Source organism: Gobio gobio (genome assembly GCF_949357685.1).
Source record: "Gobio gobio genome assembly, chromosome: 19".
Lineage (NCBI taxonomy): Eukaryota > Metazoa > Chordata > Actinopteri > Cypriniformes > Gobionidae > Gobio > Gobio gobio.
This window is the reverse complement of record NC_137112.1, coordinates 14,134,017-14,148,268: the sequence shown is the minus strand read 5'-3', so window position 1 is coordinate 14,148,268 and position 14,252 is coordinate 14,134,017. Positions and strand designations below refer to the sequence as shown.

General features: G+C 41.6%; 1 protein-coding gene across 2 annotated transcripts in view; it reads right to left on the bottom strand.

The window, feature by feature from the left end:
- dgkab (diacylglycerol kinase, alpha b) overlaps positions 1–14,252 on the bottom strand; it is a 69,136-nt gene that overhangs the window by 52,275 nt on the left and 2,609 nt on the right. For both annotated transcript variants that reach the window (XM_079844210.1, XM_079844209.1), the window contains exons 4-7: positions 13,121–13,253; positions 8,857–8,931; positions 8,705–8,754; positions 8,456–8,530 (exon numbers count right to left, since the gene is read on the bottom strand). In XM_079844210.1, the coding sequence (XP_079700336.1) occupies positions 8,456–8,530; positions 8,705–8,754; positions 8,857–8,931; positions 13,121–13,253 (333 nt within the window). The remainder of the gene's footprint in view (positions 1–8,455; positions 8,531–8,704; positions 8,755–8,856; positions 8,932–13,120; positions 13,254–14,252) is intronic.

Genomic DNA, 14,252 nt, shown 5'->3' with positions numbered 1-14,252 from the left:
GAACGATCAGATAGTGCACTATTTAAGGTATAGGGAACGATCAGACAGTGCACTATATAGGGGATAAGGAACGATCAGACAGTGCACTATATAAGGGATAGGGAACGATCAGACAGTGCACTATAGAGGGGATAGGGAACGATCAGACAGTGCACTATAGAGGGGATAGGGAACGATCAGACAGTGCACTATAGAGGGGATAGGGAACGATCAGACAGTGCACTATAGAGGGGATAGGGAACGATCAGACATAGCACTATAGAGGATTTTGGATTGCCCATCATCCCATTTTGCATTAAAATGGTCAAACCAGGTGAACGTGCACGTTTAAATAAACAGTGTTGGTAATGTGTGTACATAATCAGCAAAAGCAGCGCTGCTTGCATCTCCTACACTTGTTATTGTTGCAGACAGTATCGCGCAAAAGTGATTACTGTCCGTCGGTAACTGGGAGAAGCAGTCGCGCGCATTCCCACGTCACCGGACTAATTTGCCTAATCTCCCCGGTACTTTAGACCGCGGTGGAAACGCAGATTGTAGCAGGTCTGGGGGAGAAAAAGTTCCTGGGAAAAAAGTTCCTGGTACAAATAGTTCCGGGTAATTTCGGTAGAAACGCGGCTTATGTGAGGGGCACATTGTAACATGGCCAAATGACAGCTTAAAATTTTACCTGATGATATAATAAAAAGATATATCCAAGACAAACTCAAATATCTTGTCAATAAAATTCAATTATTACTTTATTTTTTTTAAATAAAATTATTTTTTAGTTTGACAACAAACAGATTGCTAAATACAACTATACAGCTGTATAGTTAAAAACATAATAATAATGAATAATTTCTGAACATCGACTTTCTTTATTCACCTTTTACTCATGGTCTCTCAAAATGATTCATAAAACTATAGAATATAATATCACAGTTCTATAGGGGCGCAGTGTAACGCAGTGTTACAACGCACCCCATCTGCACAACTGGGATTTAAACCCAGCTCGTGTCTTCTGCTGGTTAGATCAGCAATAAAGAACGATCTCAACTAAATAACAGATATAAGATTAAAAAAATATCAGATTTGTCTTATTTTAAATAAACACAAAAACAGAGATGAACAATAAACTTAAGAAATTTACTTTAGCTTGGTTAAATAAATGTTAAATGACCTTTCAAAGATTTTTTAATGTTAGCGCATTTTTTTCTCTCTCTAAATAATGTTGATATGGCAACTCGTAAATACGTTTCGTCATCCTGGCACGTGTGGAAAAATTTAAATCGTGCCACAACTAACCCCACGTTAGGTTTTGCCCCGCTCGCTCTCCCTTATAGAGACCCATGAACGGATTGTAGCTGGATATTTAAGAAACCAATACATTTGCTGATTATGGACGAGTCTGTGTTTTGCCTGAACGAGTCTCAACAGCAGTGAATATATGCCAAGCATCTGCAAATGGAGCTAAGAAATCTCACACACTGGTCAAATCCTTTTTATACTTATATAAGTCTAAAGCTTTTTGTTGCATCATTCAAGCTGACATTTGTTCAAACGTTATTTGTATATTGTCAATAAACTTTTTTTTAATATGTCTTTGCGTCTGTAACGGACACACGCACGCACGCACACACACACACACACACACACACACACACACACACACACACACACACAGTACCTAAATCTGCTTGAAGATACGCAACGATTTATTTTGAACTATTCGTTGGCGCAATAGAGCAAAATGTCAGAATGTCAAAAAGTAATTTAATATTAACGTCTTGTTTTTTTTAACTGTAGCGCAATATCCTGACGTTTGGGAAAGCACATCCCTCGTCTGACATGTTGCTTATATTGTTATATCTAAATAGAACGAAAGAAAAAAAAAACGTGCAGGAGATTTTTGTGAATTATATTGTTTCAAAACTGTGCTTTTATTATAACATGTTGACTGAGTTTGGTTTTGTGATCTGTTATGCTTAATAATAAACTGTTTGCCCACCCGCGGCTTCACGTTCTCCCATTTATTCACCAGCTGCAAATGCTAAAAAATAATAAAAAACAGTACTAGTTTTTGTATGAACAATCAAGAATTTAAAAAATGCTTAGTAACTCTTTCTATTTGTATTGCATGTTCAGTTTTAATCCAACAGCCTCAAACGATCGTGTTCGATTGTAACGTCACAGATTCCTTAGAACGTTCGGTGAGTATAATGTTGAGTGCAACAGCTGGTGCTTTTTGTAGCGAGTCATCATGTGTGTGAGTATGCTGTGCTTTTTGAACAGGGTTTGGGGATATTAATTTAAATTTTTTCATAACTCGGAGAAGTTATCTGCTTAAACTGGGATGTTATTGTCTCGATTTACTGTACATGTAGATAAATAAATGCTACACAGTGGCAGTTTGTGTGAAAATGGGAGGCTGATATAAACCAATAATGATTACAGTAAACCAGTTTTCTGTAAATGTTGATAATTTATATTTCATTGACCAACCGATAGCAGATACTGTATGTTTACTCAACTCATTGCTTCCTTTTCTCTTTCTTTCATAGTGTTTCACAGCTATATCAAGTATTGTTCACGTTTAGATCATCTTTCTCCATCATGTCAACTATGTCCACCATTTTTGAGAGTGCAGAGCAGTCATCTGAATACTCGGATGAGCTCATGGCGGCCCTTGATGCAGGACGGTGGTGGGCAATCATGGACGCTTCAGATCCCATCTCTGAGGAGCCTGAGGAGTATGGGGACCTCATCTCAGGCCAATGTTGGGGAACACCTGTGCCCGCCACGTCCACACAGGGACAACCTGTGCCCGCCAGATCCACAGATCAGAGGAGAAAGTGGACTCAGAAATGGCCACAGGGAGCACCTGTGCCTGCTGGGTCCCAACAAAGACGGAAACTGACTAGGCAACTGCAAGGCGCCTGTTTAGAAACTGCCATGCCTGCCAAGTCTCTACAGAGGGCACCAGTGGCTGCCTCAAAGGTGCTTGCATGCTCCCCACATGGAGCACCCATTCCAGACCAGATTGCAGATTGCAGGCCAAAACTAAAGATCCCTGAACCACTGCAATCTGAGCTGCAGCAGAAGGGAGCACCTGTGCCCGCCAGGTCCACACAGGGAGCATCTGTGCCCACCACGTCCGCACAGGGAGCACCTGTGCCCGCCAGATCCACACAGGGAGCACCTGTGCCCGCCAGATCCACACAGGGAGCACCTGTGCCCGCCAGATCCACACAGGGAGCATCTGTGCCCACCAGATCCACACAGGGAGCACCTGTGCCCGCCAGATCCACACAGGGAGCACCTGTGCCCGCCAGATCCACACAGGGAGCATCTGTGCCCACCAGATCCGCACAGGGAGCACCTGTGCCCGCCAGATCCACACAGGGAGCATCTGTGCCCACCAGGTCCGCACAGGGAGCACCTGTGCCCGCCAGGTCCACACAGGGAACACCTGTGCCTACCAGGTCCACACAGGGAGCATCTGTGCCCACCAGGTCCGCACAGGGAGCACCTGTGCCCGCCAGGTCCACACAGGGAGCACCTGTGCCCGCCAGATCCACACAGGGAGCACCTGTGCCCACCAGATCCACACAGGGAGCATCTGTGCCCACCAGATCCACACAGGGAGCACCTGTGCCCGCCAGGTCCACACAGGGAGCATCTGTGCCCACCAGATCCACACAGGGAGCACCTGTGCCCGCCAGATCCACACAGGGAGCACCTGTGCCCGCCAGATCCACACAGGGAGCATCTGTGCCCACCAGATCCGCACAGGGAGCACCTGTGCCCGCCAGATCCACACAGGGAGCATCTGTGCCCACCAGGTCCGCACAGGGAGCACCTGTGCCCGCCAGGTCCACACAGGGAACACCTGTGCCTACCAGGTCCACACAGGGAGCATCTGTGCCCACCAGGTCCGCACAGGGAGCACCTGTGCCCGCCAGGTCCACACAGGGAGCACCTGTGCCCGCCAGATCCACACAGAGAGCATCTGTGCCCACCAGATCCACACAGGGAGCACCTGTGCCCGCCAGATCCACACGGGGAGCACCTGTGCCCGCCAGATCCAAGCAGGAGGGCTTCACCTCATCCCTGGTCTTCAGTGATGCATCTGAGAAGGTCTCGAACTCAGGCTTCTCAGATGCAACACTGAAGACCACGGAGCAGCAGAGAAAGCCGAGACCAAAAAAAACACAGGGACAACTTGGGATCTCTGAGCATATAACTGAAGATCTAAAAAAGACCTCATTTGAAACACCCATGCCCAACAAGCCTCTAAGGGCACCTTTGCTAGGCAAGTTCTTAGAGAGTCCAAAACTTAAGATCCCTGAGCCACGGAGGCAGGAGCTGCTGCAGCAGAAGCCTCTAGCCCGTTCCCTGAAGATTGAGCCTGTCTGTTGCGCAGCGGTTATTGACACGAGCACCGAGTGGAGAGATGTTCCAAACCCTGAGCTGCAGAGCAAAGAGCTGCTAAGGCAGCATTTACAAAATACCCCAGTACTTGTGCCTGCCTCCAGCCTCAGAATCCCTAAGCAACAGAGGGAAAAGTGGGAGCAGGAGCTGAAGCAGCAGAATACCCCAAAGGAAGTGTCTGTTCCTGCCAAGACCCCACAGATAACACTTGTTTCACCGTGTTCCCCACAGCAACCACCCGGGTCTCTCCAGGGAGCGCCCATGCCCAGTTGGAGCACAGAAGCTCCTGTAAGTCCCTTCTATCTCTTGTATTTACTTATTTTAAGATTTATTTAAAAAGTAAACACTGCCTTCAACTATGCTACTATGTTTATTAGGTCCTCTATTTAAAATCCTTTTATACTTCAAAACAATAAAAAAGATACAGCTTAAGATTTAGTCTAAGAAGCACAAACCTGTCCACGATTATACATGCATCTGATTCCTCAACGGGCACCTCGAGAAAAATTATGTGTGGAAACTGACAACTATCAATCTCCACAGATAACGACTTCAAAACTCAACCAGAGGACTCTGAGCAGCCTTCAGCCGAGGACCCAGCTGACCCGGAAAAGAGCATTGGTTAGTCTCTCCTATCTCTCACTTTTACTGAGGTTTAGAAATGAAACAATTTAATCACATCCTTTTTAAAAAAAAGAACTCCAGATCCTCATATTGAAATGGTAGAAGCAAGAGGTCTTTAGATTAAGAATCACTCATTAAATCTGGATTATGTCTGTTCCTTCAACAGGACAACGCAGATGTGGACCAGTCACCCCCCCCAAAAAAGCAGCGTATGGCAATCGAAGTCCAGGACCAGCAGTCGGATCCAAAACTAAAGATCCCTGAACCACTGCGATCTGAGCTGCTGCAGAAGGGAGCATCTGTGCCCACCGGGTCCACACAGGGAGCACCTGTGCCCGCCAGATCCACAGATCAGAGGAGAAAGTGGACTCAGAAAAGGACCCGGAAAAGAGCATTGGTTAGTCTCTCCTATCTCTCACTTTTACTCAGATTTAGAAATTAAACAATTTAATCACATCCTTTAAAAAAAAAACAACAACAACTAAAAACCCAGATCCTCATATTGAAATGGTAGAAGCAAGTGGTCTTTAGATTAAGAATCACTCATTAAATCTGGATTATGTCTGTTCCTTCAACAGGACAACGCAGATGTGGACCAGTCACCCCCCCCCAAAAAGCAGCGCATGGCAATCGAAGTCCAGGACCAGCAGTCGGATCTAGGCAGCATAGACCAAATTGATTATTTATGTGACATATTCACAGTACATATTTCAAGTACATGTCTTATATGAATACATGTATAATAATAAAAAGAAAATGAAATATAAACTGTGTATTTATGTATTTGTCAATGACAACACACATTAATTAGCACTGGTGTCATATAAACAGATCATTTTCATCTGCACTGATTAAATTCACACTAAGCCAATAGCATATATAATTCCTATTTTCCACAATTTATGGCTGAAGACAATGGGTGTATATTAATTACAACTGATTCACTATTTCAACATTTTCTTGCAAACAATCAGATAAAGGTTTGTTTTAATTTTATTTTTATCAATTGACAAATTTAAAGACAAGACTTTTTCTATACTTTACTCTTATTAGTGGATCTTTTGTATTAAAAAAATGAATTAACTAAAACAACTAGGCTACTTTATATATATAACATTATTTTATTTGTATTAACATATGTAGCCTAATAATTTTTTTATATTTTTCATAATAGTATTAATTCAGCTATTTATTAAACACTTTTATCTTTTATCATATATTATTGTTTGTCTAAAACACCCTTGATGTGGCACTGATGTGGCTTACTGTTTTAATAACTAATAACATTCATCTTTACAGTGGTTGCCATATATGACTACACCAAGGATAAGGACGATGAGCTGACGTTTATGAAAGGAGCCATCATCTAGGGGATCAGGGGATAGAGAACGATCAGACAGTGCACTATATAGGGGATAGAGAACGATCAGACAGTGCACTATATAGGGGATAGGGAATGATCAGACAGTGCACTATATAGGGGATAGGGAATGATCAGACAGTGCACTATATAGTGGATAGGGAACGATCAGACAGTGCACTATATAGGGGATAGGGAACGATCAGACAGTGCACTATATAGTGGATAGGGAACGATCAGACAGTGCTCTATATAGGGGATAGGGAACGATCAGACAGTGCACTATATAGGGGATAGGGAACGATCAGACAGTGCTCTATATAGGGGATAGAGAAGGATCAGACAGTGCACTATATAGGGGATAGGGAACGATCAGACAGTGCTCTATATAGGGGATAGGGAACGATCAGACAGTGCACTATATAGTGGATAGGGAACGATCAGACAGTGCTCTATATAGGGGATAGGGAACGATCAGACAGTGCACTGTATAGGGGATAGGGAACGATCAGACAGTGCTCTATATAGGGGATAGAGAACGATCAGACAGTGCACTATATAGGGGATAGGGAACGATCAGACAGTGCTCTATATAGGGGATAGAGAAGGATCAGACAGTGCACTATATAGGGGATAGGGAACGATCAGACAGTGCTCTATATAGGGGATAGGGAACGATCAGACAGTGCACTATATAGTGGATAGGGAACGATCAGACAGTGCTCTATATAGGGGATAGAGAAGGATCAGACAGTGCACTATATAGGGGATAGGGAACGATCAGACAGTGCTCTATATAGGGGATAGGGAACGATCAGACAGTGCACTATATAGTGGATAGGGAACGATCAGACAGTGCTCTATATAGGGGATAGGGAACGATCAGACAGTGCACTGTATAGGGGATAGGGAACGATCAGACAGTGCTCTATATAGGGGATAGAGAACGATCAGACAGTGCACTATATAGGGGATAGGGAACGATCAGACAGTGCTCTATATAGGGGATAGAGAAGGATCAGACAGTGCACTATATAGGGGATAGGGAACGATCAGACAGTGCTCTATATAGGGGATAGGGAACGATCAGACAGTGCACTATATAGTGGATAGGGAACGATCAGACAGTGCTCTATATAGGGGATAGGGAACGATCAGACAGTGCTCTATATAGGGGATAGGGAACGATCAGACAGTGCACTGTATAGGGGATAGGGAACGATCAGACAGTGCTCTATATAGGGGATAGGGAACGATCAGACAGTGCACTATATAGGGGATAGGGAACGATCAGACAGTGCTCTATATAGGGGATAGAGAAGGATCAGACAGTGCACTATATAGGGGATAGGGAACGATCAGACAGTGCTCTATATAGGGGATAGGGAACGATCAGACAGTGCACTATATAGTGGATAGGGAACGATCAGACAGTGCTCTATATAGGGGATAGGGAACGATCAGACAGTGCACTGTATAGGGGATAGGGAACGATCAGACAGTGCTCTATATAGGGGATAGAGAACGATCAGACAGTGCACTATATAGGGGATAGGAAACGATCAGACAGTCCTCCATATAGGGGATAGGGAACGATCAGACAGTGCTCTATATAGGGGATAGGGAACAATCAGACAGTGCACTATATAGGGGATAGGCAGCGATCAGACAGTGCACTACATAGGGGATAGTAGGGAACGATCAGACAGTGTAAATTAAGTCTGGTTTCACGTTACTGTCAGTGAACCACCGCAGCTCTGGCCCAGAGACACGGCAGTACAGAGCTGATCATGTGATCGAGTCAGTCTGTTGAAAATTTTTTTGCCAGGCCACCTTTGTTTCCGACTTTTAATCTCACAATTCTGAGAAAAACAATCTGAACTGCGAGTAATAAACTTGGAATTGTGAGAAATAAAATCAGAATTTTGAGATAAAAAGTGACCATTACCTTTTTTATTTTTTTATCCCGTGGCAGAAAAACGAGCTTCCATACCAACTTGGAAAAAGCAAATGTAAGCTCTCCAATGCCATTATGCCTTCTGAAAGAGTTGAACTTACTGGCTTTAGTTCCGTCACATCCCATCCGAGGTATTCGGCAGCTTGCATCATCTGCGTAACAATTTTGTCAACTTCCTGTTCAACAAACACAGAAAATAAGAATGAAATAAACATTATTATTTTATCATTTATTTTAAAAGGAGATCACTGGACATTTTTAACCTGAGTAAGCTAAAGTGGGAAATACATCATACTCAAGACAACATTACATGATGGAAATATCAAAATCTCATGTAGGCCTGTTGTTACCTTGCTATCAAGAAGTCCATTGTCATCTTTATCATACAATTTGAAGGTGTCTGCCAAATAAATATCATATAATTGATAAATACTTTGCATATAAATTGCATTGCCATGTTTACATTATAACTTCAAATAAGATTTTTCGATGAATGTCTTACACTCTAGTTTGTCTCGTGGATTTCCATCCTCCAATATGGAAAAGTAACACGATACTGCTTTAAGAGAGACGCCACCTGAAAGAGCAGAACAGATAACACTGAACATCAATGTAATGCTCACCAAAAAATAAAAAATAAACTATAGTAAGAGCAAGTAATAACCAGTGCATTTTAATACTTAAAGTAAATACGTTTCGTGTGTGGTTAGTTACATTTTATTATACAGCCTTCAACAGTCCAACCAGGATTTCACAGGACTTTTTTCTGATTATTAAAAGCTCAAAATGACTACATTCCTGTAGGTTTTCTCAAAAATTGTGTTGATGTTTGAAGCATTTTTGTGTTGTTTTGCAGTGAAACCCCACACATAACTTTATGTAATTGTGCAATTTAATGTTAGTGACGGTAACTGACGGCAATTACTACAAACGTTTTTGTCAATAATTACTGAAATTAATTGCAGTCCTGGACTCTAATACACGAGGCAATTCTGCTCTGCTGAAAATACAGAATTGTGTTTGTGATGCAGATGTTTGCACACTGTCACTGATTATACACCGATCAGGCATAATATTATCCTAATATTGTGTTGGTCCTCCTTATGCTGCCAAAGCAGCCCTGACCAGTCGAGGCATGGACTCTGCTAGACCCCTGAAGGTGTGCTGTGGTATCTTGCACCAAGATGTTAGCAGCAGATCCTTTAAATCCTGTATGTTGCGAGGTGGGGCCACCATGGATCGGATTTGTTTGTTCTGCACATCCCACAGATGCTGATTTGATTGAGATCTGGGGAATTTGGAGGCCAACCCACATGGAAAGAACCTATATGAGGATATATGCGCATATACGAAACCTAGATGCAGTTTATATGCAGATATATGCTGCATATATACAGCATATATGATAATATATATGCCGCATATATGCGTGTATATGCCACATATAGGCAAAATTGAGGTGCATATATGTGCATATACATGCCATATAGGTCTCCTGTATTGCTTCTTTATATCCACATATAAGCCCTATACATACAAGATATGTCTCCTATATAGCTCATGGCAGGATCTGGTCATTTTGTAGCTCATATCTCACTTTGGCAACTGTCATACATGATGCCTAGCTCATATTATCTATTATCAATGCAATAACTAAGAACTAACTAAAAAAAATGATGCAAGAACTTATGTGCGAACACGTGAAATTTGTATCACATGTAATTGGCATGTTATGGAATTTAACTATGGAAATAAAGCTATGTCTACATACTTTCCTGAAACATTTACAAGGTCGATTCTTTCTTGTATGAAGATGGTGGAAAAGAAGGAAATGTATAACAAAATGGTTTGTCGTTTTTTTTATTTTGTCAATCCAGCCTTTTTTCCAATTTCAAGTCACTTCCAGATTCACATTACAGCTCATACAGCTCATACGCATCCACACATTCACAGTTACATCCACCAAATGCAATGCAAAATGCAATGTTTTTTTTGTATTTCTTAATGCAGTTTCTAGATGAATATGGCTGAAAGGTCGTTCCAGTCTAAATGTAGCAACAACAAAAAAAAGTACATAGTTGAACATATAGATGCATATATATGTGCATATATGTACCTATATAGGTATATGTATGCACGTGTATATATATGTACACATATATGTACATATATGTACACATATGTGCATATAATATAGGAAAACGGCCAATTTAATATATGTCACATATATTAAAAACCTATATCAAAACCTATATTAAAACATATATGTTCATATAGAATATTTCCATGTGGGAAGTCAACACCTCAAACTCGTTGTTGTGCTCCTCAAACCATTCCTGAACCATTTTTGCTTTGTGGCAGGCGTATTATCCTGCTGAAAGAGCCACAGCCATCAGGGAATACCGTTTCCATGAAAGGGTGTACATGGTCTGCAACAATGCTTAGGTAGGTGGTACGTGTCAAAGTAACATCCACATGGATGGCAGAACCCAAGGTTTCCCAGCAGAATATTGCCCAAAGCATCACACTGCCTCCGCCGGCTTGCGTTCTTCCCATAGTGCATCCTGGTGCCATGTGTTCCTCAGGTAAGCGAAGCACATGCACCCGGCCATCCAGTTCTGATGATCTCGTGCCCACTGTTGGCGCTTTCGACTTTGGACAGGGGTCAGCATGGGCACCCTGACTGGTCTGTGGCAATGCAGCCCCATACACAACAAACTGTGATGCACTGTGTATTCTGACACCTTTCTATCAGAACCAGCATTAACTTCTTGAGCAATTTGAGCTACAGTAGCTCGTCTGTTTGATCGGACCACACGGACCAGCCTTCACTCCCCACATGCATCAATGAGCCTTGGCCGCCCATGACCCTGTCGCCGGTTCACCACTGTTCCTTCCTTGGAGCACTTTTGATAGATACTGACCACTGCAGACCAGGAACACCCCACAAGAGCTGCAGTTTTGGAGATGGTCTGACCCAGATCACATTTTGGCCCTTGTCAAACTCGCTCAAATCCTTACGCTTGCCCATTTTTCCTGCTTCTAACACATCAACTTTGAGGACAAATGTTCACTTGCTGCCTAATATATCCCACCCACTAACAGGTGCCGTGATGAAGAGATAATCAGTGTTATTCACCTGTCATAATGTTATGCCTGATCGGTGTATATTGTACATTTTGAATGGAAAATAATATTGTTTCTACTAATGTTTACACAATTATATAATTGCCTATGATGTAATATTGTTTTTGCTCTTAAATTCATCAAAAATAGCACTGTCAGTGATTGCATTAATTCAAATTATTAAAAAGTGCACGTGAAGTAAAACAATGTGCTACTTTTTTAAATCTACTAGTGAAATCAGGCATTACGCGCAATTAGTCATTACACATTATTATATATAGTAGTTTAGATTAATACTACCATTAAACCTTCAGTTCATCTTGTGCATTTAACACATACAGTGGCAAGAAAAAGTTTGTGAACCGCTTGCAGAATCTGTGAAAATGTGAATAAGTTTAACAAAATAAGAGGGATCATTCAAAATGCATGTTATCTTTTTTATATAGTACTGTCCTGAATAAGATGTTTCACATAAAAGATGTTTACAGTCCACAAGTACCCTTGAATCTCAATACTGTGTGTCGTTCCCTGGATGATCCACGGCTGTTTGTGTGTTTTGTGATGGTTGTTCTTGAGTCTCGAGATCTTCAGAAAAATCCTCCAGCTCCTGAACGTTCTTCAGGTTTCCAGCATCTTTTTCATATTTGAACCCTTTCCAGCAGTGACTGTGTGATTCTGAGATCTGAGGACGATTGAGGGACTCAAACATTCACTGACGCTCCAGAAGGAAATGCGGGGGGGGGGTGAAAACTTTTGAACAGGATGAAGATATCCAAATATCATTTTTTTTTTTTTTTCATTTAGTACTGCCTGTCGGAAGCAACAGAAGATACTTACATGTTTCCCAGAAGACATATTAAGCACAATTTACCCTGATCTTCAAATTCCAAATGTTTTCACCCCCGGCTCTTGATGCGTCGTGTTTCCTTCTGGAGCGTCAGTGAATGCTAGAACCTTTTTTAATAGTTGTGTTTTAATAGTTTAATAGTACCTCAATCGTCCTCAGATCTCAAAATCATACAGTCACTGCTGGAAAGGGTTAAAATATGCAAAAGATGCTGGAAAACTGAATAATTTGCAGGAGCTGGAGGATTTTTCTGAAGAACATTGGGCAGTTTAACTGCTCAGGACAAACAAGAGACTCAAGAACAACCATCACAAAACACACACACAGCCGTGGATCATCAGGGAACGACACACGCTCACACACACACAGCCGTGGATCATCAGGGAACGACACACGCTCACACACACACAGCCGTGGATCATCAGGGAACGACACACGCTCACACACACACAGCCGTGGATCATCAGGGAACAACACACAGGATTAAGATTCAACGGTACTTGTGGACCGTAAACATCTTTTATGTAAAATATATTTTTCAGCTCAGTAAATAACATGCATTTTGTATGATCGCTCTTATTTTGTTAAAATTATTCACATTTTCACAGATTCTGCAAGCGGTTCACAAACTTTTTCTAGCAGCTGTAAATATAATCAAGATCTCTCATGCATTTGATCTCTCATGCGGTTTGTATGCGAACAGATCGGAAAGACAACAGACAAGAGTGTTTTGAAACGTTAACTGAAGTTCAGCAGTTCGAGATAACTTCTTAAAAATGAAGCAGCAGCTCACCATCTTTGCTGTCAGGACCAGACCGCTCAGATCTTTGGAAATACCAGTAGAGACGCTGGCAGAGATCAGCTGGAAAATCATCAACCTCAAGATAACTCTTGAGGAATAGAGAAAATCCTGTTGCATCTATGTGCTTCAAAAGGGAGATGCAAAGAGAATGTGATAAAATGCAATTCTGCTAAGTCTTTATTTTGATGCACCCCAACAGACACTCTACTGACTATCAGTAACTTTGTAACTACAACTTATTCTACTAACCCTAACAGTCTACTACTAATACTCTAATGAGAGTTAGTTGACATGTAGTTGCAAAGTTACTTAATAATTAGTAGAATGTCTAAAGTGAACTATCGAAATAAAGTGTAACCAAAATATCTTGTAGATTTCAGATTCATGTTCAGCATTGTGTTCTATGGGAAAACAATAACAAATTGTCTACTTTGTCCTATGCATTTTATACATTAAAAGCAGAGGTAGACAGTAACGAAATGCAGTTACTTGAGTAATATCTTGAGTATTATTTTTTCTGGAAACTTCCCTACATTTCAAAGAAAAATATCATACTTTTCACTCCACTACTTTCTATCAAGGTCGAAAGTCGTTTATTGAAAGTCTTCTTCTTTAAAACGTGATTGGGTTATTTTGCAGACAGCCTATCAGTAATCACTGTTGTAGGGTCACGTGACATTCAATGATTTCCCATTATCAACACCGATCAGTTGATGGCAAAATAGAAGGTGGCGGTTACTCGAGTCGGCGCAGTGCGTGCACCCATGGCCATACTTAGAATTTTTTTTCAGTTCTCTGAAAAGATTAAAGATTAGTTTCATTTTAAATGTTTGCCATATTACAGCCTTCAAAAACTCACCATCCAACCAGTGGAAGCATAGAGCTATGTGAACTTTTAATTTCTGGTGAAAGCAACGTCACAAAAATCTATTAACATTTTCGTCAAAGGATAATAACGTGACGAAAATGTTAGGGAAGGATGATTTGGGAAGTGATCCAGTCAGAATGATGTCTTGTAGAATGTTGCGGATTTATTTGTTTGTTTTTTTATTTATTTGCATATTTATTGTTTTTGCAGGTTTCGTCCTGCATTTTTTGTGCAAGTGAGTTGAGTAAACCATCC